This window comes from Solanum pennellii, chromosome 12, assembly GCF_001406875.1.
Source record: "Solanum pennellii chromosome 12, SPENNV200".
In the NCBI taxonomy this organism is placed as follows: domain Eukaryota; kingdom Viridiplantae; phylum Streptophyta; class Magnoliopsida; order Solanales; family Solanaceae; genus Solanum; species Solanum pennellii.
The window spans coordinates 6298109-6323544 of record NC_028648.1 but is presented as its reverse complement, the minus strand read 5'-3'; the positions used below and the strand labels follow the sequence as shown (position 1 = coordinate 6323544).

The 25436-nt window shown below is 30.3% G+C and overlaps 2 protein-coding genes and 1 pseudogene across 2 annotated transcripts; all 3 read left to right on the top strand.

The window, feature by feature from the left end:
- The first annotated feature begins 9171 nt into the window (after nt 1–9171).
- LOC107005372 (DNA-directed RNA polymerases I and III subunit rpac1) lies at nt 9172–13516 on the top strand. The gene is made up of 9 exons (XM_015203952.2): nt 9172–9433; nt 9555–9740; nt 10667–10796; nt 10932–11012; nt 11160–11359; nt 11865–11960; nt 12110–12203; nt 12333–12449; nt 13027–13516. Exons 1-9 carry the CDS (start codon nt 9260–9262, stop codon nt 13128–13130), a joined length of 1182 nt encoding a protein of 393 aa, XP_015059438.1. The 5' UTR covers nt 9172–9259; the 3' UTR covers nt 13131–13516.
- A 5051-nt stretch (nt 13517–18567) lies between these two features.
- LOC114075151 lies at nt 18568–20328 on the top strand (annotated as a pseudogene).
- On the top strand, nt 20176–22297 carry LOC114075152. Its single transcript, XM_027913453.1, has 4 exons — nt 20176–20313; nt 20403–20764; nt 21093–21587; nt 21668–22297. Exons 2-4 carry the CDS (start codon nt 20669–20671, stop codon nt 22091–22093), a joined length of 1017 nt encoding a protein of 338 aa, XP_027769254.1. The 5' UTR covers nt 20176–20313; nt 20403–20668; the 3' UTR covers nt 22094–22297.
- The last annotated feature ends 3139 nt before the right edge of the window (nt 22298–25436 follow it).

Sequence of the window (25436 nt, the reverse complement as noted above, 5' to 3'; positions counted from 1 at the left end):
TGGTACACACTATATTTTTTTTTGCGAATTTTATTTTTTTAATAGGTGTTCTTCATATATGTAATTATTATTGTTGTGTTTCTCAATTAATTTTATACTTGATATCCTAAAATATTACATAGGTTTAGAAGCCTATTAATTGTTCATTAGATGATTAGATTAAACTATTACCATTACTGTAAACTGGATCGCGTTTGAGATTGCATCATAAACCTTAAAACATAGATAATATTATGGCAATGTTTTGTTTTACTTGTACTTTGTATAAAGATGTTGCCTTATTAAAGTGATATTCAATTAATCTAGTTCAAAATTTATTTTGGTTTTTGAATTATTAAGTTCTTGGCAATAAGCGTATGCTACAAGACTTTTGTATTTTGACCCCTTCATCTTTTAAATTAAGACCCGGTAGAAGAAACATTAGTCCCTATATAAGAACCATGGTCTTGTTAGTTTTGCCTAAATAAAGAAGCAACACAATAAAATAGAGATTTTACCGTAGAAACCTTCCTTATTAAAGGAATGGAAAAACCACACCACAATTTTTTTACCTTCCAGAACAATTCAAGATTACAACTTAAGAGTTACCTTTACTCTTTACCGATTAACTGTAATCGAAGAGTCTATTCTCCAAGAAGCAAAACCTACTTTTTGTTACAATTCTCTCGAAACGATCTCACACACTAGGAATACTGATTCTTCAACAATGCTTTTCAGATGAAATATTGCAACTACCCTTTAGAAAAAAAATCTAACTCTAGTTCTTCTTTATTCTCGTCTTTTTAGTCTCTTTGATTCACTATGCCTTTCCTGAAGATTCTCTCAATTTGTTATTACAAAAGTCGATTTCTTTGACTTCGACCTTTTATAGATGTGGATTCAGCCTTGGTCGACTTTTACAAGGAAAGAAATTAGTTTTTCCTAGAAAAATAATTTCTTTCCTTATAGGACTTGTTATCCTTCCCTTTTCACATAAGTTTCATCTACCTTTTATTCTTCTCCTTATTTGACTTGGATTGTTGTTTTAAATATGTGTCCTACTGCATATATGTTTGAGATATCTTTTCTCACTCTTTTTGTTTTATGTCTGCAACATGCTTGTGAACCTGCTTCATATTGTCATCATTAAAAGCTATTGGAATGCTTTGACACAAGTTATCAATTTCTCTCTTTCTAATGATGACAAATATACTCTTTTCTGAACTTGTTTCAACAAAACACACTCTACCCCCTTTTGACATATAAAAAATAAGGGTAAAGTAACAAAAAAATAATAACATATGAACATAACAAATTCAGAGCCATAAAGGGAACTCTCAGGACAAACATTGTAAATGATCAAGTTCTAAGGTTATTAGCAATCTAAATAAGATGTAAAGATAACAGTGATGCAGGAAAAATAAGCTAATCAAAACATGATATACAATGTTTTAAATTCAAGAAGAGCTCTAATGCAACATCCAAAAATACAAAACACAAGAAGTAACAAGATTGTCTAAAAAGCAAAAAGGTCAGTCTGGTATAACGGTTTAAGATACGGAAGGAGAAGGGGTGAGATAAACCCAAGAGATGCAACATACTATCCACTCAAGCATTGTTTTACTGTTGTTGTTGTAGCAACTGGTCCTTCAATCTAGTTACTTCACCTGCGACTCAAACTAGTTAGCGCGAAGAGTCTCAATTTCAGCAAGGATGGTAACATTCTATTCCCTGGCATCGATGAGAAGGATGTCAACTAGGCCAGTAGCCCTGAAGCAGTAGCAGAGCCTGATCGTTATTATCAAGTAGTCTACAATTATTAAGAGTAGACCTGGTAAGCATATCCTCATATACAAAACACTCTCTTCCCCCAAAGGAACTTCAAAAGCTTTAAATGTAATGATAAAGAGGTTTCCAAAAGCCAACTGATGGGGACCAACCATTCGTGCCATGTGTTTTATCATGAGAGAGGGTCAGTCAATAAGTTCTTTGTTTTCCAAGGCATTGGCTATCCCCATACCCCTAAAGGATGCCTCATGGTATCTTTCCCAAAAGGCAGAACTCTCTTGTGCATTAATTCGTACATCAATTTGTGAAAGGGTGTTATTTCCCCTTTAAGCACTCTCAAGGTTGTGCAGTGACCTGCCCTTGAGAGTATTTAGACATGAGCATACAATTCTCATCCTTAGTCCATACATATTCAACTAAACCACCAGTGAGGATATAAAAAACTTTACTAAGACGGACAATATCAAAAACTAATTCAACCCCATCCATTTCTCCCTTTCAACAATTCATATTGTTCATTACTGATCAGACTATACATTTATTGATTAAGTAACATGATTACCTCAACCCAGTATGAATATCTTTCAAGGTTCTATTTTTGCAATTAACTACACCATCTTATTGTGGTGTTCTTGGTGCAGATAAGATGTGATCAACATCATTTTTGGCACACAATTTCAAGAATTTTGAATTTTTACTCTCTAATCCATGATTTGAACGAATGTTTATGAGTTCGCGATTAAACTTCTTTAAACTAGTTTCACGAAAATTTCAAACATATTATATGTCTCATCTTTAGTTGCAATAATTATGGTCCAAGTAAATCTTGTGTAATCATCCACAATTACAAAAACATATATTTTTCTTCCTAACATTACATACGCATTGGTCCACATAAACCCATATGAAGTAATTGTAATGGCTTGGTTATACTTACTATTGCTTTTGGTTTGATTGCGGATTTCACAAGTTCTACTTGAGCATATGCTCCGCAGACTTGATTATCATTGAATATCCTAGTTGCAACCCTTTGACTAAGTCTTTTGATATGAGCTTGTTCATTGTTGAGGAACTGATATGTCATAGCCTTTTATGCCAGGAGAGAGAGCTTTTAATAATAATACTGAGACATTTTAGTGAATTCTCTTTAGACTCATGATGTCAGCTTTGTACTATTCTTATGATTCTTTCCAAAATAACCGAGGAGATTGAACACTCTACATTCATTTGAGGTAAACAATACATTGTTTCATTTGTCACGCATTTGGGACACACTCAACATATTGTGTTGTAGTACCTTTACGCAGTACACATTTTATATTGCTTGAATGTGATTCCGACCAACATTTTTTATTCCCTATATTTTATAATTTTTTCAATTTCGAAAGGCTACGTTTTCACCTTTGAAGTTATTCAGTGAGAGGAAGTTATTTTAGTCACCAGTAATGTTCTGGAGCATGCACTGTCTAGATACCATTGTTTCATCAGTTCTCCCACTGTTTTCTGCATCAACATTCCAAGGTTAGTTTTGATAACTCAGATCCACTTGGGTCCTTTTTGATAAACAAAATATGAATGAGATTTTTCTTAGCCCATCTCAGCAGGTGCTTTGGTTTGGGAACAAGTTTCAAGATCCCTTCCCCACATGGTTCTTTAAGGTAACTTAGATTGTTCTCATGAGATATTAATTTGTTATGGAATGCATTACTCTTATGTACGGTTAGCCCGCAGTGAATGCATAGACAGTTTTTTTATTAGGATTCTTATTTTTAGCAAACTTCTTGTTGAAACCTATTACATGTCTAGTGGGGTATTGACCCTTTTCGATGCTATCATGCATGATGGAGGATCTTGTCCATCTCATATTATGCGCTGCTTCCATCTTATTGGTATTAAGTGTAGAAATCTCATGCAAGTGTGGAGAAATCAGGGATTTGTATTGATAAAAGAATAATGTTGAGTTACAAACTCCTTATAGGAGAAAGTCCTATTCTAGCTATACTAAGAATCCTACTACAACACAAACATATTATATACATGATATCCTAGTCGACTTTAATCTCCTACACGATTTAGTAATCTAGTCCTAGTATGACTCTAATTCTAACTAGTCAACCTAGTTTGATGAACTTTGGTCCTTCGACATGTTCCATCAGTATTTAGGTTTCCTTCAACATCATCTACCACCATTTATGTCGTTATAGTTGGGTAAATATTCTGGCACTCAACATGAGATTGAAGATAATGATAATGTTGTTATGATCTTATTGATCTTATTCTAACAAACCTTGACATCAATCATATTAACAATATCAACAACACTAATCTCTTGCTAATTAATTTTGTAGACGATGTGATCAATGTAAACTCTAACGAGACTCAAGACGAAGTCTAAGCTTTTTCCTTTTTTGCTCAAGCCATAAATCAACTTAGGTTAGGTCTTAACTTTTCTTAATAGTTAATTCTTTTGAAAAAGCTATTGATGTTTTGACTAGTTTATGTACACCTTGACTATTCCACAAGTACTTGAGTATAATTGAAGTCCTTGACAAAAATTATGTTGTTGGTTTCGATAGTGGAGAATCAACTTAGCTAATGAAATACTTACAAGCATAAACAACTTTATCTACAAGCTACAAGTTCAAGTAATCGAGCATTAATCAAGTATTTATTTACAAGTTCTAAAGATCAAGAAGAACATTCGAGATCAACTTTCAGGTCCATAAATTCAAATACAAGTCAAGAACAAGTTAAGATTAAGTCCACCAAACTCAAGATCAAATTCAAAAGTAATTGAATATATTTTTGAAGAAGAATTAGAAGATTCATATAGATTATAACATAATAAATATTCGAAATAAAATGCTATAATTGTTGCAATATTTCGATCTTGATTATTTTCTGTCCAAATCAAAAATTAAATCAAATCATTTTTTTGTTTGATTTTGGGTTTGGATTTAAGTTTTTTAAAATCGATTATATTAGATTTAATTAAAAATAATAGATCAAATAAAAAATCGAACCACACAGTATGTGTGTGTGTATATATATATATATATATATATATATATATATATATATTATCTTTTTTAGACTTTAAATTTATGAAACCCATCCCAATAAGAATTCAATAACAAATTATAAGTTTGGAAAATATCAAAATTCTTTTCTAATCATCTAAGAAAAATAAAAATAAAATTATTATGTTTCTTTAATGGGAAAAGGGTCAAATATGCGTCAAAACTATTCGATAATTTCTAGATACATCACCTTTGAAGTTTGGCTCATCTGTGCCCTCAGCGTCCAACTGTTCGCATTTATATGCCCTTGTAGACGTTAGTTGCTTTGTTGGAAATAACCAACCCATTTTTTCTATCTTTAAATAACAAATGGAAATGTCACATCCCTTTTAATTACCACATGCCATTTATATTTTTTTAAAAATGAATATATCTCTTTTAATAAAATATTTGACCCGTTATCATATCCGACCCAATATATTTGAACCCCACCTATCAAATTTAAAATGAGATAACATTTGACATTTGAAATGCAACTGAACATAGTAATAAGAAGAGCATACACAAAGTAAAACAACATCAATTTTAATTAGATTTAGAAGCAAAAACTCAAATCTCACCTGAAATTGAGCTCTGAGCTCACAAGAGAGCTTTGGTGGAGTCTGTCTCCTGGGTTTTGATCTGGTTCGCCAAAGCATGAAGTTGGGGTTGTTTGCTTGCTAGGGCAGTGAGGTACGTGGGTTGGAGTTTTTTCGGCTGCATTGTGGGTGGTGTTCTAGAGCTTGTGGTGGTCGGAGTTATTTGGTAGTTATTTATCGGAGATTGTGCAAATCAGTGAACTCGTTAGAGTTCGTTGTTTGCTCATGGTTAGAGCTCAAAGCTCACTTTTAATGGTGTTTTTCTATTTGGAGAAGGGGATGAGTTTGGTTGGGGATGAGTCAGATGTAATTTGTCTGCTTATGTGAAATATCCACCAAAGAAATTTGGGTCGGATATGATTTACGGGTCGGATATCCTATTTAAAAGAGCTATATTTATTTTTCAAATATAAATGTCATGTGATAATTAAAAGGGATGTGACAATTTCATTTTTTATTTAGGAAAAAGGCAAATATGCCCCTAAACTATTCAAAAAGGTCTAGATATATCATCCGTTTAAAGTTTAGTTCACTCATGCCCTCTCCGTCCAACGTTTGGTTCAAATATGTCCTTATGAGCGTTAGTTGTCATGTTGGACATATCCAACTCATTTTTCATTTATTTGAATGCCACATGGAATTGTCATGTCATTTTGACCTTACCACATGACATTTATATGAAAATGGAAAGATATTCGGCCTCATAAACACCTAATCCAACCCATAATTCAACCCCCTTTTAAATAAATTATCCGACCGATTTTCAACAATTTTATTTAATTTTTATTTTTTCGATAAATTCCAAAAATGAGTAATTGATTAATTAAAAAAATACGAAGAATATGAAAAAAAAATTAACGGTAAAAATTCACAAATAGTTATAATAACCTTAAATTCAATTTAAACAATTTTTTTAATAAATCCCGAAAATGAGTAATTGATTAATAAAAAATAACAAATTAACGCCAAAAATTAAAAAGTAAATACAGTAACCTTAAATTCAACAATTTCAACATTTTTCTAATTTTTAATTTTTTCGGCAAATCCTAAAAATGAGTTTATTAACAAAAAATATGAAAAAATATCAAAATTACGCAAAAAAAAAAATTCACAAATAAAAAATAGGAAAATATGAAAAAAATAAAAAATACAAAAAATGTTGAAATTATTGAATTTAAGGTTATTATATTTTTTGTGAATTTTGACGTAAATTTTTTATTTTGTTTTCATATTTTTCCCTTTTTATTAATAAATTACTCATTTCATACTTTTCATATTTTTATTAATCAATATTCATTTTCGAGATTTACCGAAAAATAAAAATTTTAAAAAATATGTAGATTTAAGGTTATTAAATTTTATTGTAAATTTTTGGCGTTAATTTTATATTTTTTTTTTTCATATTTTTCCTTTTTTTTATTGATCAATTACTCATTTTCGGGATTCACAAAAAAAAATAAACAAAATTGTTAAAAATGGGTCGGATAGTGAATTTGAAAGGAGTTGATTTATGGGTCGGATTAGTTGTTTATGAGTCCGAATATCTTTCCATTTTATATTAATGTCATGTGATAAGGTCAAAATGACATAACAATTCCACGTGACATTTAAATAAATGAAAAATGAGTTTGCTATGTCCAACATGACAACTAACGCTCATAAGGGCATATTTGGACCAAAAGTTGGACAGCGAGGGCATGAGTGAACCAAACTTTAAACGGAGGATATATCTAGACCTTTTCAAATAGTTTAGGGGCATATTTGACCCTTTTTCTTTTTATTTAAAGAAAGAAAAAACGAATTAGTTATTTCTAGCAAAGCAACGTTTACAAGAGCGCGCGCACGCGCGTGTGTGTGTGTGTGCGCGCGCGCGTGTGTGGGTGTGCGTGCGTGTGCGTGTGTGTGCGTGTGTGTGTGTGTGCGTGTGTGTGTGTGTGTGTGTGTGTGTGTGAAAAGTTGGACCCGAGGGTCGAACTTTTAGCAGGTATATGTAAACGTTTTTCCTGAATGGAAAAATTAGTTTAGTAGTCACAATTCCTAACTTAATTAGTAAAAGTATCTATACTTTAAAATAATAATTTAAAATATCAAAATGTCAATATTATAAAAAATAATTTGTATTCAAATACTATTATTTGTTTTTCCTTTTATTTTTCAGAATAGTCCAACATTAAATACCTTCACTATCCATTTAGACTTCTTTCTAGACTTTAATACTATTGAATTTATTTTCATCTTTCAGGTTTTCAATTTTTTTTTCTCTTTTACCAAATTTTCATCATTATTCTCTCTCGCATTGTTGAAGAAAAACTAATTATTCAAGTTTATGCCAATTTTTTCAGATCTATCGATTAATTTAAGAAATCTCTCAATACATAAAGTATTTTTGAAATCATCAATTATTTTGTGAGATTTCATGAGATTTTGTTTTCAAAATAAAAAAATTATGATGAATTTTGGATGTATGTATTACAGATTTTTCGTCATTTTTTTTAATTTTTATGTGAGTTTGTTAACATACACATAAAATATTTATGCATTTCGAAATTTAGTATTTGAAACACTATTTTTTTTTATTTTTTGTATTTTGTTTTCATATTTGAGATTTAGTAGATTGTAATTTGTAGTAATCCACATTAGCATTCATACATAATATATTGTTTGATTTTTTTGTATATTCATATTTAATAATCTTGAATTTTGCTTATAGGGTTATTAATTCACAAGTAAACACAAATTTATATTTTAATTTGGTGAAAAGAATTGGAAAAAAGGAACATACCAGACGAAGAAGAAAGAGAGAGTCAAGAAGAAGGCTGCAAAATTGTATTCATACCAAAATAGTATTCATATTAATTTTGTTTGTCAATTATTTTTCTTTTACTCATCATTTGTATTTTTATTAAGAACATTGTATCTCTTTTTTATTTGTTGTCATTCAAATATGTATCTCATATGAATTTTTATTTCTTAAGCATAGATGTATCCTATTTTTTAACAATCAATTTGTATTTTTTAAAAAATATTGTATTCTTATTATATCATTTTTACTATGTATGTTATCTCATATGAATTTGTATTTTTTAAGCATATACGTATCCTATTTTTTAACGGTTGATTTGTATTTTTTAGAATATTATATCCTGATTATATTATTTTACTATGAATGCTATCTGTTTTCTAGAATCTTGTATTCTTACTTCTTTCATAGTCAATTTGTATTTATTTTATTAGAATATTATATCCTATATTGAGATACGATCAATAATATTTTTTGCAATACATATATATATATATGTGTGTGTGTGTGTGTATGTGTGTGTGACAATCTTGTAATCCAATTTTGATTACTGAAATACAATTTGTAGTTTAAAAGTTAAAAAAATCCAATTTTAATTTAAATGGTAAAGTGAGCACATAAAATATAAAAAATATCGGTATACAATTATAATGAAAACATAATAAAAAAGAAAGTCGATCTAATAGAATGAAAAATGATTTTTTTTAAAAAAAATTGTAAATGATGAGAATTTTAAGTGATATGTTTTTTTTTCTAAAAATATTATCTCCCTTGATTTTCTCCTTTCTAAATAATTGTAATCTTAAAAATCAAATAAATAAAAAATACATAAATCAAATATATAACAAATTAAAATATTAACATTTTAGATAAATATTAAAAGTGTGGCTAAGAAAACCTATTAAATGTCAAAATATTGACATTTTGAAAATTTTGCCTTTTTTAATAGTTTAGGGCTTGACCCTTTTCCTTTCTTAAATTACAGGCGGGGATTCCCTGTTTACTGGTAAGAACTTAAACCCTAAACCCTAATCATGGGCACCGCAACAGAGAACGAGAGCATGGATTCCGAAGGCACATCAACACAAGAGGAGACCTTCACAAAGGTTTCAGTATGGGATTTGCCGGACTTGCCAAAGGGGAAGTTGCCTCCTCACATTGAGCTTCAGAGGACTCGCGTTCTCTGTGGTTCTTTAGCTCCTACTAATGTAAAGTTTTGATTTTTCTTCATTAATGTTGTTGCTTTGTGATTTTGAGTTTGTTAGTGAAGAATTTTGAGTTTTGCTTACTGTTCTTATGATTTTTTTTTGGTTGTTTTGGGGAGTGAAGACAGAGAATGTAAATTATTCAGGTGCTTATGCGGCTATGGGTGTTGATAACAGTGTACGGTTTGAGCAATTTCGTGATAATTTCAAAGTGGAAATTGTGAGACTTGAGGAGGATGAATTGGAGTTTGATATGATTGGTATTGATCCTTCTCTTGCCAATGCATTTCGCAGAATTCTTATTGCTGAGGTGCTCACTTCTCTCTCCCTCTCTGCACAGTTTTCCTGAATTGAATTTGTGATGTGGTTAGGTTTTGTTTTCCTTTACTGTTTATTTTGTGCTTAAAAAACACTTGAAATAAGCCAATTCAAACGGGCTCTTAGTGAAGCGATATGTTCTACTCTAGGAAATTCATGAACTTGGTCAATTGTTTGGCTAGGAATGGGAGCTATGACGTTTCAAAGTTTATATCTGCACGTTCAAAAATAAATTAGATTTTTCACATTTTGGAGTAAATTTGTGCTTCTGCTTCAACTTTTTATTTTAGGAAACAGAAACAATTTAACCTGATTTTTTTTGTTACTAATAAGAAAAGGATAGAGATATTGCTGATAAATAGTAATGGGTTGCAGAAGCTGAAAGCTTTTCAAATTTAACTAAATTTAGCTACTTTTCAAATTTAACTAAATTTAGCTACTTTTTTTATTTGTTGTTCCTTAAATTTTGATTATTGTATTATTTTGTTGTAGTTACTGTTTCTTTTTTGGAATGCTTTGTCATGCCTTGCTTAGTATTTTGTCGTGTATTTTGCACTCCTATTATTTTCTTGAACTGAGGATCTATCGGGAATAGCCTCTCTACCTCCCAGGGTAGGGTAAGTTGTGGGATTACACTGAGTATGTTGTTAAGGCGACGTGGTAGGACTTCATTAATGATTGATTCTGGGCTACTTTGAGCTGTATTCCCTGCTTATTTATCAACAAGCCATTTTGATTGGACCAATAAACTTGTCGGTTAGTTTAAGGACAGGAACTCGATGATTGGGACATATATATATATTTGTTTCCTCATAGCATATTCTGGCTGGTGTTGTTCCTCTACTTGATGAATTGTGTCTGACATTTGAAATGTTGACAAAGTTTATTTATTTGCCTTGCTGTCTGGTTGTCATTCAGCTCCCAACCATGGCTATTGAAAAAGTTCTTATTGCAAACAATACGTCCATCATCCAAGATGAAGTGCTCGCTCATAGGCTTGGTCTCATCCCAATTAAAGTCGATCCAAGGCTGTTTGAGTATATGTCAGGTATTAGATCTTCTTGTAACATCATATCAGTTGTTACTATTGAGTTTTATTTTAATGCCCTCCCCCCTTTCTCAAATAAAGGGTTTGCCTTTGATGGGAATTATGATGTCTAATTACCTTGTGCTTATTTTCCAGAAAATGATGTCCCTAATGAAAAGAATACAATTGTTTTCAAACTCCATGTCCGTTGTACAAAAGGCAGTGGTCGACTTAGAGGTAATATTATTAGTATGATTATATCATGAAAATTTTCCCATCATTTAGTTCTGCATTTTCTGTTCTTTCATGTGTGGTGCTCCATTTGATTGCTACTAATCATGCAGGCTAATTAATTCTTCTGCATTTCTGTGTTAATAATTGCAGTCTTGTCTAGTGAGCTGAAGTGGTTACCAAATGGCAGTGAATTGATTCTAGGAACAGAACATTCAGCATCAAGTTCGAGTGCGAAACCAAAAACTTATACTTCATTCAGCTGTAGTCAGGATACTCGACCAGAATTCTCGGACGACCCAATTGCCCCAAAAGATGCAGATATTATTGTAGCCAAACTTGGACCGGGTCAGGTAGCCCTTGTGTCTTGTATGTTCTTATTTGCTGCTTTCTGTTGAAAAGGGAAGAAACTTATTAGAGCAAATATTTGAATTGTTGAACATTGTAGTATTGCTGCTTGATTATCAGCACTTTGCTCTTTGTTATTTCACAAACTTATAGGTGCACTTTTGTTTTTGTATCCTTTTTTGGCTTTGCATATTACTATGTGAAGACTCTGCTAGACAACCATTTGTTATGCAATTTTGTTCTAAATTACTGTATCCCCGTTAGACCAAGTATGGCAAAATTGCATCAACACCTTTTGACTTTTTCTATGTAGTGCACTAATTCTTTCTTTATATCCTTTCTTTGCTATGAATATTACTATGTGAAGATACTATTAAACACAACCATTTGTTACAGAAGTTTTGAAGATCAAATATACTTATACCGCCATATTACTAGTTCCGTAGAAATTGTGCCAGCACCTTTTGGTTCTTCCTATGTAGTGCACTCACTCATTCCACAATATTGTAGGAAATTGAGCTAGAAGCTCATGCTGTTAAAGGAATGGGTAAGACACATGCAAAGTGGTCTCCTGTGGCTACGGCGTGGTACAGGATGCTTCCCGAGGTGACTAGAGATTTTTTCACAGTATTTGATTTTGTGTATAGAAATTATTACCTTCTGACTATTAGTTTTCAAATTCTAAGTCTTAAAATTGAAGTCCAATTTATTTTTGGTAAATGATTGGTATTTATCTTATCATTTGGGCACTGAAGGTTTTATTATTGCGGGATATTGAAGATGATGAAGCAGAAGCACTTGTGAAGAAGTGTCCGGTTAAGGTGTTTGACATCGAAGATATTGGTAAAGGTATAGCCGCTATAGCGACATTTATCTGTCAGTCCTTGATTTAATTAGGTCACCAATTGCAAATTTGAAAAAAGGAAAGCTGATGCGATAATGCTTTTTCCATTGTTTCTAACAAGCATTCATGTATAGGTAAAAGGAGGGCAACTGTTGTTCGACCAAGGGCTTGCACTCTCTGTAGGGAATGCATCAGAGAGGAAGGTTGGGACAAGAATGTAGCACTGAGACGTGTAAATGATCATTTCATCTGTAAGTATAGTAATAGTAGTGTATTTACTTGGTTGAATACTGTATGCAGAGACGTCCAAACGAAGTTCTTGGTATCTTTTAAATAGAATAACATCTGTATCTTTGTCCCCTACTATTATCTACTACCTTGTGAGCTTAAATTCAAGTTTCTTGAATTTCAATTTCGGTTTGGGAGATAATGATAATAATATAGTACTTTGTCCAAGAAAATACTGGTAGTAATATTTAGCATTTTTTCGTTCATTCTAAGCAGAATCAGTTCTGTTTCAGGCTGTGATGTTAACTTTTAGTGCCAAGAGATTTTAGGGTATTGAGAGTTTAACTTCCGTCACTTTGAAATTCTGCATGTGAAAGTGTTAGGTTGAGTTTAATATGTTAGCATTTTGATCATATTTACAAGTGGCAGTGAAACAGATTCTTTATGCTCTAGGTTCATAGTAACATGAGAAAAATTCATGCATATTTTTCAACTATGTGCTTCTTGATGATACCTGATTTACCATTCCTTGATTCAATTCATCCTATCAAATAGCTTTATCTTCAGAGAAACTTATGTTATTTCTTGTGTATTTTCTAGTTACCATAGAATCAACCGGAGCTTTGCCACCTGAGGTGCTGTTTACAGAAGCTGTAAAGATTTTAGAAGAAAAATGTGAACGGGTGATAACCGAGCTGTCATGATCAGTCCTAAAGGGTAGTTAGATAGGTTATCCTTTCCAGAAAGCCAAAGCAAGAGTTCAGCTTCGTTTCTCGTGTGTATGATAGACTCGTGTGGTCCAGCCCTTCCCCGGACCCTAGCACATAGCGGGAGCTTTAGTGCATCAGGCTGCCCCTTTGTGATAGTCATTCTCTTTTCTCCTACATTCATATTTCGAAAGTTTTGTTTGTCAATTGTCTTGGGACACATTATAGACGGGAATATGATTGTATTCCTGATTCTGCTGTCTTCGGGAGCACAAGTACAGGAACATGTTAATTTAAATGTTTAATTGGCAGAGGATTTTATAGTTCCTCTTGCTTTTTTTTTGCTCGTTGGAAGAGAATTGGAAAAAAGATTGTTACGAGGAGTTTGAACTTAGAAAAAAGTATTTTTTTCTTCAAAATGAGTTTTTCAAGTGAAACATCTTTTTTCACTTGTGAAACTGAACTTAAATAGGGGTTGGACATGAATTGAGTGACATTTGAACAATTTAAATTGAAACTTGAAAAAATTTTGGAAGTTGAAATTGTATTTGAATGTGTCAAAAACTACTTTTGCAAATTTGGGAAGTTCATCTTCAAAAAGTTATCAAGAGAAAACTTACTTCAAACTTTTGTTTGAGGATTGTCGCCTTGTATTTTATATCTCTAATATATGATTTTAATCAGTACATATATATATATATATATATATATTTCATTTAAAATTTTTTGAAAATTTCATACGCAAATGTATGGTCAAAATTAACATGTTTGACTATCGAAAAACAAAAACTGTCACATAAAATAATACAGTGAAAGTATATTTATATTCGGAGTAACAATATATATATATATATATATATGTAAAGTTAGTTACAACAAGTAATTATCTAACTTATAGCCACTAAACTTTGTTAAGCCCTAAACTATAGTCATATATATAAAGTTAGTTACAACAAGTAATTATCTAACTTATAGCCACTAAACTTTGTTAAGCCCTAAACTATAGTCATTTCTCTCTCCCCTTAGACCTAATACTTTTTTCATTTAATGAAATTTGTAAATTGTTATAAGGGAAATTTTTCAAAATGTCAATATTTTAACATTTAAAAAGGCTTATTAGCAACACTTTTCATATTTAGTAAGAATATTAAAATTTTAATTTGTTATGTATCTTATTTATGTTTTTATTTAAAGAATAGAATTATTTAATAAAAAAAGAGAGAAAATCAAGGGATAGAATATGTATTTTATTCGTATTTCTATTTATTCTAGTTTTTATTTAGAATATTGTATGATAATATATAAAATACAAAAAAGTAGTATGATGAAAAAGTGAGGTAATAGTTTTTAGAGAAGGAACATATCACTTAAAATTCTCATCATTAACAATTTCGAAAAAGAAACTCCTTTTTCATTCTATTAGATCAACTTTCCTTTGTTATATTTTCATTTTAATTGTATACCAATATTTTTTACATTTTATGTGCTCACTTAATCATTCAAATTAAAATTAATTTTTTTTCTTTCAAACTACAAATTGTATCCCGGTGATCAAAATTGTATTATTTGATTACCATATATATATATATACACGTATCTCAATATGTATGAATATGATTTATGAAAGAGTACAAGATTTTTGGGGGAAAATAGCATATTTGGTGAAAATAATAAATTTGTTGAGGAAAGATATAATATTCTAAAAAAGTAAATATAAATTGACTATGAAAGAAATAAGAATACAAGATTCTCGAAAATATATAGCATACATAGTAAAATTAATAATAAATAAAATATTCTAAAAAAAATATAAATTAACTGTTGAAAAACAAGATACATATACGTTTAAGAAATACAAATTCATATGAGATAGCATACATAGTGAAAATGATATAATCAAAATACAATATTCTAAAAGAAATATAAATTGACTATTAAAAAATATGATACATCTATGCTCAAGAAATACAAATTCATATAAGATACGTATTTGAATAACTACAAATAAAAAAGAAATACAATATTCTTAATAAAAATATAAATGATGAGTAAAAGAAAAATAATTAACAAATAAAAATTAATATGAATATTATTCTAATATGAATACAATTTCACAACCTTCTTCTTTGACTTTCTCTTTTCTTTTTCCAATTCTTTTCACCAAATTCAAATCTGAATTTGTGTTTATTTGTGAATTAATAACCCTATAAGCAAAATTCGAAATTATTAAATAAAAATATATATAAAAAAAATCAAACAATATATTATGTATGAATGCTTATGTTGCTTACTACAAATTACAATCTACTAAATCTCAAATATGAAAAAAAAATCATAAAAATAGTGTTTCAAATACTAAAATTCTGAAATGCATAAATATTTGATGAGTATGTTAACAAACTCATATAAAAATAAAAAAAATGACGAAAAAAATGTAATACATACAATCCAAAATTCAACATAATTTTTATTTCGAAAATAAAATCTTATGAAATCTCGCAAAATGAAAGATGATTAAGAAAATACCTTTATGTATTGAGAGATTTCTTGAATTAATCGATAGATCTGAACAAATTGATATGAACTTTAATAATTAGTTCTTCTTCAACAATGACAGACAATAATGGTGAAAATGATAAAAGAGAAAAAAAAATTGAAAATCTTAAAGATGGAAATAAATTTAATGGTATTAAAGTTTAGAAGAAGCTAAATGGATAGTGAATATATTGTTGGACTGTTTTGAGAAATAAAAGAAAAGACAAATAGTAATATTTATAAATTATTTTAAAATATTGACATTTAGACTAAATATTTTAATGTATAGATATTTTTACTAATTAAGTTAGGAATTATGACTACTTTACTAAATTTTTAGAGGTCACTTGTAGATAATTAAGCTAGTGGTTGTTCAAATGCATTGAAAAAGTCTCCTACTCTATACAACATATGGATCTTACGATCAATGAACATTTTGACTCGATTATCAAGTAATGTAGAGCCTATTTGTATTGCTTAAAAAATTGTTAAATTTACTTTTAATTTATTTTTAACTTTTAAAATTATTTGACGAAGTTAAAAATAAATATAAATGACTTAAAAACAACTAAAAATAGCTACTCCCCTATTTTTCATTTTTTTAACTTAAAAATTACTAACGTTTGACTTTTAAAAAGCTACTTCTTTTTTAAATTTAAATCAAACATGCTCTTGATGTTGTGGGGGACTGTAAGTTAGATTAGGCATGTTAACTCAAATTTGATATGCATCTCATTAGATTTTAACTTCAAATCTAGTATGAGTCATTATCCGAAAGAAAATAAATTTAAAGTTGATCGGATTCAAACTCTATAATTCTTATCGTTAAATTTATTAAAATTTTAAACTTTGAAATTCAAAATATTAATATTTATTTAAATTTTAACCAATTACAAAAACAATATTACTTATGCAAGATACAATATACATATATGACATTTCTTCTAATTAACTACCAAACAACTACTTATTCTTCTCATTTCAATGGAAGTATCATATTTTGATCGAGTAAAGATTTTATAATCTCAAATTAAAAATATGTATAACATTTTGAATAGTATGAATTTAAACATGCCACATAGAATATTTGAATTGGAAAACTTATTAAATATAGAAATTAAAGATATACTTTTTTTTAGAGCTACAATATAGGCTACAACTCACATTTTTAAAATTATATATTTTTTTATAATTATTAAATTAAATTATAAATTATAATTTAAAAATATTATCATAAATATAGACAAAACAATATTACATGATATGATGTTAATGTTACTATTTGTTAATCAAATTTACAAATAAAATTATTTTTACAATATTTATTAAGTTTCTTTTCTAGTAAAAGTATAAATATCTAAATAGAAATATTATTCTAATTGTTTTGAATTTGGATACTCGTTAATTTTAAATTTTAATATTATATTATAGTTTAATTAATTTTTATTGGCTCATGATCCGGCTCTACCTATAATTTTCAAGCCCATAAATCAACAGATTTATTAAATTTGGGTTAGAAAATCTTTTTCACAACCTGAGTGATAATCCAATAGAAACCAAAGCAAAGCTCAGCTAAGAACATACATATCCATGCTAATCTTCCAGATTCCCCTTTACTTGGCTTATTAATTAATCTGTATAACCATATGAAACAAATACCCACATTGTTAAAGCAAGGTAAAATACATTGTTAAAGCAAGGTAAAATGTACATGTATCCTCTCAATCTATGTTCGAAATTTTAAAAACATACTTATACTATACTAATGTCCTATTACCCCCATGAACTTATTTTATAAGTAATTTTCTACCCTTTTTTGGCCTACTTGGCACTAGCTTGAAAGAAAAAGTCAACTATCGTTGGGTCCACAAGATAGTGCCACATTTATATTATACTAAGGTCCTATTATCCTCCTGAACTTATTTTATAAATAATTTTCTATCCCTTTTTGGCCTACGTGGCACTAGCTTGAAAAAAAATTCAACCAACATTGGGCCCACAAAATAGTGCCACATAGGTCGAAAAGAAGTTGAAAACTATTAATAAAATAAGTTCAGGGGGTAACAGGACCTTAGTATAATATAAGTGTGTCTCTGAGATTTCGAGCAGGTTGAGGGGTACTTGTACATTATCCCAAAAGAAAAGTAGATCAAATAAATTGAAATGAAAAAATACTTTTTTTTCGTCTAATTTGTTTTAAAAAAAAAGCGACCCTTTTTTTTTCTTCTTCTTCTTTTCTAATTTTTTATCAAACATATTCAAATTATAACATTATAGAATATTTTAATGTAAAATCATAAAATTCCAAAAAATTGTTATTTTCTTAAATTTCGTATTCATTAAAATAAAATAAATAAATTAAATGTACGATTATTTGACTATTTGTAGCTTACTAGGCAGCAGGAGGACCACGTTAAAACAATTATACACGGCGTGCTAGAATAAATGTAAGTGAATTTAATAATTTCGCCTTATATCTTTGTTTTAATTTAAGTGTCATTTTTTATTTTTAAAATAAAATGTATTTTTATATTATTTTCAAATTAGGTAAATTACTCGTGCTTTGCACAGGATTGGATTATTTTATTAAACTTACATATGATTATTTGATAATAGGGAAAAAGGTTAAAAATGCCCTCAACGTATTTCAAATGGTTCAAACCACCCTCCTTCCACCTTTTAGTTTAAAAATGCCCTTAACGTTTTTTAAGGTTTAAAATTGCCCCTTTTTAACAACCTGTTGACGTGGCAAATGATGAATTATTAAATTAGACAAGTGACTTCATCTTATTGGTCCACCTAAATTTTCATGATCCAGCCCAACGACCCGACCCATCTATGTTATAAAAACTCAAACCCACCCACTAACCCGTTTACACTTAACCTAACATATCCTTGAACTCCATTTTAGCACACGATTCTCAGCCTTTCTTTTTGTAGCAGTCGCCGAGGATGGAGGTTTAAGGTTGAAAATCACAACACCTTCTAGTTATGTTGTTTTGTTACTTCAAGTTTTCACTCAGTTGATTTCATTACCCTGCAACTAAGGTAATGTTTTATTTTGTTTAGATTACAGAGTATTTGAGTATCTATTAAAAAATCATGTTTTTTGAATCTTTTTATGCTTTCTTTGTATTGTGTTAGTTGTAGTGGTCCATGTCCCTTTTCTTTTATTTGTCTTTGTCTTCATTAATGTAGAGTTTTTTTACTGCTAGTGGGGGTCCATGTCTTTTTTTCGATTACATGCTTTATTATACATATTATATTTTATTACATTGGGTATTATCTGATGTGGTCTCTCCTTTTTTTGTTGTGTTGCATATTGATTCAATTCAAGAATGATTGAAAATGTTGATCTGATTTTTAATTATGGGGGACAATGGTTTCGAAAACCACAATTGGTATACCATAAAAAATTGTTTCACGTTTGGAGAGCTTACGAAGTTGACTTGCTGTCTTATATTGATGTATGTAGAGAATTTAAAGAAAAATTAGCTTTTAGCGAAGTACGACATCTTCTATTTACAGCCCCATCTGGTGGTTTTTATGTGATCGAGGGGGATGAAGGCATTAGAATTCTTCAGAATATACTATCTGACAATTTCAAGGTAGTGAACTTTTTTGCAGTAGATAACTCTGAAGAGGAGCTTGGGTTAGTTCCAAACATTAGTCATTACCATAAAAGTGACAATGTTATAGAAGTTGGAACAGATTGTGATGGTAGTGAGGAAGAGGAAAATGGTGAAACTATGTCTAGCGAATATGATAGTGAAGAGCTGGAGATTTATAAAAAGCAAAAACAACTTGATATCAATGAAACGTTAGACAAGTACAAGGATTTGGAGTATGGTATGACCTTTAGCAATCTCAAAGAAGCTAAACAAGTTATTGACTTCTATGCTGTTGCAAATAAGAGGGATATTAGAGTAAAGAAAAGCGACAAAGGTAGAGTTACTTATTGTTGTGTTCTTGATTGTCCCTTTCGATGCTCGATTTACAAGGATGGGAGAGATCAAGGTTTTAAGATCAAGACCTTGAATCAGGAACACACATGTTATGAGACTTCTGAGAACAGGAGAGCTAAAGCTGGGATTTTATCTCAATATTTTAAGAAGAAAGTTCAGAATAACCCTACGTTTAAGATTAAAGACATGAAGGAGCACTTGGAATCTGTTTTGGATCTTGATGTGAATGAGTCAAAATTGAAGAGAGTTAAGAGGCTTGTCTTGGAAAAATTAGATGGTAGTTACGCTGATAATTATAACAAGTTAGAGGCATACGCATATGAATTGAGGATGAGTAATCCAAGAACTGATGTAGTGATCAATTTGTCAAGAGATGCTATGGAAGAAGGGAAAAGAAGATTTTTACGGTTATATATATGCTTTCAGGCATTAAAGGAAGGCTGGAAAGGAGGTTTGCGACCTTTAATAGGGCTAGATGGCACCTTTTTAAAAGGAAAAAGTAAGGGAATAATGTTGGTCGCAGTGGGACAAGATTCGAGTAACCATTTCTATCCACTTGCTTGGGCCGTTGTAGATAAAGAAACTAAAAGAACTTGGAACTGGTTTCTGGAGCTGCTGAAACATTCTTTGGTCTTAAAAAGTTGGGTGAAAATGTCACTTTTATATCAGATATGCAAAAGGTATCTTTACTTTAAGTTTATTTCATCTTTTCTTAGTTATTTTTCATCTACATTATTCTGCAACTAATATGAATTTATGTTTTTGAAAGGTTTATTGAATGTTGTTACTAATGTATGCCCAAAAGCAAATCACAAATGGTGTATTCGGCATATTGAAGCTAATTTGAGCAAAAATTAAAGAAGCGGAGAGTTGAAAAAGCTTCTTTGGTGGTGTGCTTGGAGTACATATGAGGAGGAGTTGAAAGATCAACTTACAAAAATGGGTGAGTAGAATAAGAAGGTTGCTAAGGCCTTGGTGAGCTATCCACCAGAAAAATGGTGTAGAGCATATTTTGACACCAAATGCAAAAATTTCATGATTGACAACAACTTCGCGGAGTCCTTCAACTCATGGATTGTAGAGGCCAGACAAAAGCCAATCATAAAGATGCTGGAAGAAATAAGGGTGAAGGTTAGAAAATCTTGCCGCTTTAAATTCAATATAGCTGATATGAACAAGTGCTAATTGTTTAGATTATGTGCTAAGCTACTGGAATAAGTTGGAAAAATTGTTTTAAGCTACTGAAAAGTTTTCAACTTGAGTAATAACAAGTGTTAAAACTTAAAAGTGTTATCATTTTGATTCCAGTAGCGTTTTATGATGAAATATTATTCCATTTGATCGCGCTTAATGATCAAAATTTTAGGTCTTTGTTTTAAGGTGTTTTATATTTATGTTTTTTTCAGTTCGTGCAACATTAGCTGGTTCATTTTGTTTGTTTTTGATTATTTTTGTATAGGTAATGAACATGTTAAGGAAGCATGAGGCTGAAGTTAAAAGTTGGAAGAATGAGTTTTCACCACATGCAATGCATCTCTTTAATGACTACAAGGTCATTGCCCAACGATGTAAGGTTGAGTTTAATGGATGTTGTGGATATGAAGTGACCGAGGGTGTGGATAGGCATACAATCAATATAAAACTTAAAAGATGCTCATGCAGAGTATGGGACTTATCTGAAATACACTGGTGGTACTCTAATAAAGCGTATTTGAAGGTATATAAGCACAAGATCGAACCAGTTAGAGGTGAAAACTTTTGGAAGATTGAGCCGCACCATGCCATGAAGCCTCCTACTTTAGCTAAGATGGCTGGTAGACCAAAGATGAAGAGAACAAGAGAGAAGGATGAGGTTAAGAATAGGCAGGGGGCTTGGTCAGCTTCTAGAAAAGGAATGTTAATGACTTGTGGTTATTGTGGTGAACCAAATCATAACAGAAGAAAATGTCCATTGGTAACAATATTTAACTTCATAAATGGTGTTCCCATTTTGTATCTAACGATCATCATCTAATTTATGTTTTCTTCATGCAGCTCAATGATAAGCACGAGGACGTCTTCCAAGATGAAGAAAACTCTCAAGAATCTCATAATGTGCCCTTGACAGAATCAGATAACACTCAAGAAAGTGCATGTTTCTTCATTCATGTTCCTGGTTTAAGTCAGATCTCTAGCCAGAGCTCTATTGTAGCAGAGCATGATTCAGATCCTACTATATATCCTAAAGTGGTGTCTGAAAGTAATTTTAGACTTCATGAGAGACTGAAGAAAATAAATACTGGGACGAGAAAGATAACTTTCCAGGGAGATCATAATGGTATATCAATGCCGACCAACCTTCCATATTCACCAAAAAAAGTAACTTGGAAATGGAAAGAAGTAATGACTTCAAACCAGTTACAAGCTACAAGGGAGAGAAAAATTGGCAAACTTAAGCCTATAGGGGGCAAAGGGATGTAGAATTTGTTTTGTATTTAGTGTCATTAAGTGTTATGTAAGGAGAGAATGAAACAATGACTCCAAACAACTAGTGTTTTTTGCTGATTTTTGTACTCTTAATGATTGTTAGACAACTACAGTAATGACTCCAAGCAACTTGTGTTTTTGCTGATTTTTGTATTATTAATGGTTGTTAGACAACAATCGACTCCAAAGTGTTACCTTTCTAATATCAATATGGTTTAGCTATGTGTATTTTTGATTTATTTTACTTGTCAAAAGTTTATTTTAGTATTATTATGTTTTATGGTTGGAAGTTGCAGAAGAAAGAAACAGAATACCACTCCAAACTAATGAGAGAGACATGAATAACTTGATAAGAAATGTGCAACAATTTTATCGAGTTAGATTTCTATAATGGAAAACAAAAGCAGGTTAATTAAAAGAAGCTATGAACAAACATGAATTTGCATATAATATCATACAAGAAGTTTTGATACACAACAACATACAATACACATGAAAAATAAAATCTTGCCCAGATAGCAGACTGGACTCACCCTTTGAGCGAGTTGTACAACTCTTTCTATTCGATTTTGAAGGAGAATAAAATCTTGTGCAACTGATAATACATCACGTAAGCGATATAATTTTGATCAAGAATTTGAGGCTCTATTATTGGTAATAGTATGATCCAAGAACAAGGGATGAATTTCGCGAAATAAATAGTATACGGATTAGCATGAATTCAAAGGAATGAAAGTGAAGATATATTACCAGTGAAGCATCTCCTCCTTTGCCAGATTTGAGCTATTATAAAAGCTTGCAATGTAATGATGAACATTATTCAACAAAACTATGCAGTTCATCTTTTGACTTCGAAAACATTTTGTTTGACATAAACCTGCCTATTACTCACAAGCTCTATCGAATTCTAACATGAATCATCTTTTCACATCTTCCTTTGTAGGTTTATATCCATAACGATCTTGTTCTAAATGCTTCAAGAAGATGGAGAAGCTCTTCGATATGGTTGTAACTCATTTCCCCTTCTTGTTCATGTTCACTGAAAAGGGTGAAATTCAAGAACATCTCGAGCAATTCAAAAACATATCACGAATTGTTGTTGATAATGCCAACAATTTCCAAGATGGTCCCGGGTGGTTCTGAGTTTGTTATATCTAACTGTTGTACTAAGATCGACGTGGTTAATAATAAAATAGGCATCAACAAGACAATTTCTTGTATTGTCAACAACTTCAAGTATCTTATTATAGAAATAAACTACGTCTTCGCTGCTACTCGATACAAACATTTCAAGGGCTATATGCTTGAAATCCTCTGCTACCTGCAGCTCTGCCTTACCATGATGCACTCCATTCAAGTTTTTGACAAGAAATATTTATCCTAAATTGATAAAGTTTTCAAGATAGTTTCTTCAATATATATCAAACATATTGAATTCAAGAACTCGCTCACAACAGAAGTAGAAAACCTGCAGAATCCCCGTTGGATATTTATCAAAATTCACGTCATAATCAAGTTTGTAGCGCAGCCATGTGCAAGAACATCAACTCGACAAATCTTGATGTAGAGAAGAAATTGACTGTTTCAAGCATTGTAGTTCTTCGATATTTTTCTTCCTGCGATTGACTAGAGAATGGAGAACTTATGAATTGAAGGAGAAGAAGAAAGAAGAGAACTAAAGCTAATGGAAATAAAGGACCCAAAAACGATCGTCAGGTCAATTTTTTAGAAATTGGTTTTTAGACCAAGTGGGTCATAAATTTTGAAATGTTTAAAGAAAATCAATGTCACATTTGCCATGTCAGCAGGCTGTTAAAAAAGGGCAATTTTAAACCTTAAAAAAACGTTGAGGGCGTTTTTAAACCAAAAAGGTGGAAGGAGGTTTTAAACCATTTAGAATACGTTGAGGGTATTTTTAACCTTTTTCCCTTGATAATATGACCTAGAGTAAATGATTAAGTTTCATGAAAAATGAGGAATGAAAAAGGTTCATAAGAAGTTTAATTAATGTATTTCAATTCGATTTCTCTATAGCAAAAAAAAAAAATTACAATAGTGAGAGAAATAAAAGTTTTGTTTACTAAAAACCAAATGTAATAAATTCAACCATTTTAACAACGTTATGAGTTGTGGAATTAAAGGTGCAAGAATAGTAACGTGACATTGCAATCAAAATCAATTTGCTTTGTTTATATGAAGAAACCTGTAGAAAGGGACAAAAGAGAAGATTAATTTTCAATCATCTTCTGTGTAACTTTTAACAAAGTTAAAAGAAAAAAAGTCACCAAAATAGCAAAAAGAGTTGTCATAATTACATGAATCATCACGACTTATAGTAAATATTAAGCTCCATGAAATAAGAGGATGAAAACATTTAGAAATGAAACAAACTTCATAAGAAACTTAATCAATGTTAATTGGATTCAACTATCCAACGGAAAAAACCTTCAAATAATAGTGGCAGCAAATCTCTCTATTTATAGATAACAGAAGGTAGTGTTGTGCCTTATCGGAAAGGTCACAACTCTTTGAAAAAGTTGCAACCATTTGGAAAGGTCACAACCTCTCATAAAAGTCACAATTTTCATAAAAGTCACAACTTTTCATAAAAGTTACAAGTTTTGATATAAAAGTTGCAACTCTTCATAAAAGTTGTAACTTTTCATAAAAGTCACAACTCTTCATAAAAGTTCTAACTATTCATAAAAGTCACAACTTTTAATAAAAGTCAGAATTCTTCATTAAAATCGCAACTCTTCATAAAAGTCACAATTTTTCTTGAAAGGGGAAGACTAGTTTTGAAAATAAATAAATTTAAAAGGAAATTCTGGTTTGTGGTGGTGTCAGTTAGGCGGGCCTAATATTTTCTTTTATATATATATGATAATTTTAATTATTATAATTTATAATAGTATAAATTTTAAATATGTAAATTTTATTTTAAAATTTTACATCCAAATGACATTAAAAATTAAAAATATTGAAATTTTTGAAAATTAAATACTATACAGATTGAGATAGAGATAACTATAAAAATATTAATTATTTGTTGTACAATTTAAGTATTATAATTTTTATTTGATACTTCTCCTGAAATTTATAAATTTCAAATTGTAAATTCGTATCATGTTGGCTTTTTTAAAAAAAAAAAATTACTCAAATAGACAACTTATTTACTATATTCTCTAAACTATCCTATTATATGAAAAAAATATTTTAAAAAAATCCTACTTTTTGTGATGTATCAGTTGGATATATCACTTTATACAATGTATCGGTCAAATATATTATTTTAGGCGACGCGATATATCGAGATATTACTTTACGAGATGTATCA

Coding starts and splice junctions, on each gene's coding strand:
- LOC114075152 (XM_027913453.1), top strand. CDS start 20,669: ATGATTGACAACAACTTCGCGGAGTCCTTCAACTCATGGATTGTAGAG. Junction 20,765..21,092: donor TGGAAGAAATAAGGGTGAAG/GTTAGAAAATCT, acceptor ATTTTTGTATAG/GTAATGAACATGTTAAGGAA. Junction 21,588..21,667: donor ACAGAAGAAAATGTCCATTG/GTAACAATATTT, acceptor TTCTTCATGCAG/CTCAATGATAAGCACGAGGA.
- LOC107005372 (XM_015203952.2), top strand. CDS start 9,260: ATGGGCACCGCAACAGAGAACGAGAGCATGGATTCCGAAGGCACATCA. Junction 10,797..10,931: donor GCTGTTTGAGTATATGTCAG/GTATTAGATCTT, acceptor CTTATTTTCCAG/AAAATGATGTCCCTAATGAA. Junction 11,013..11,159: donor AGGCAGTGGTCGACTTAGAG/GTAATATTATTA, acceptor TAATAATTGCAG/TCTTGTCTAGTGAGCTGAAG.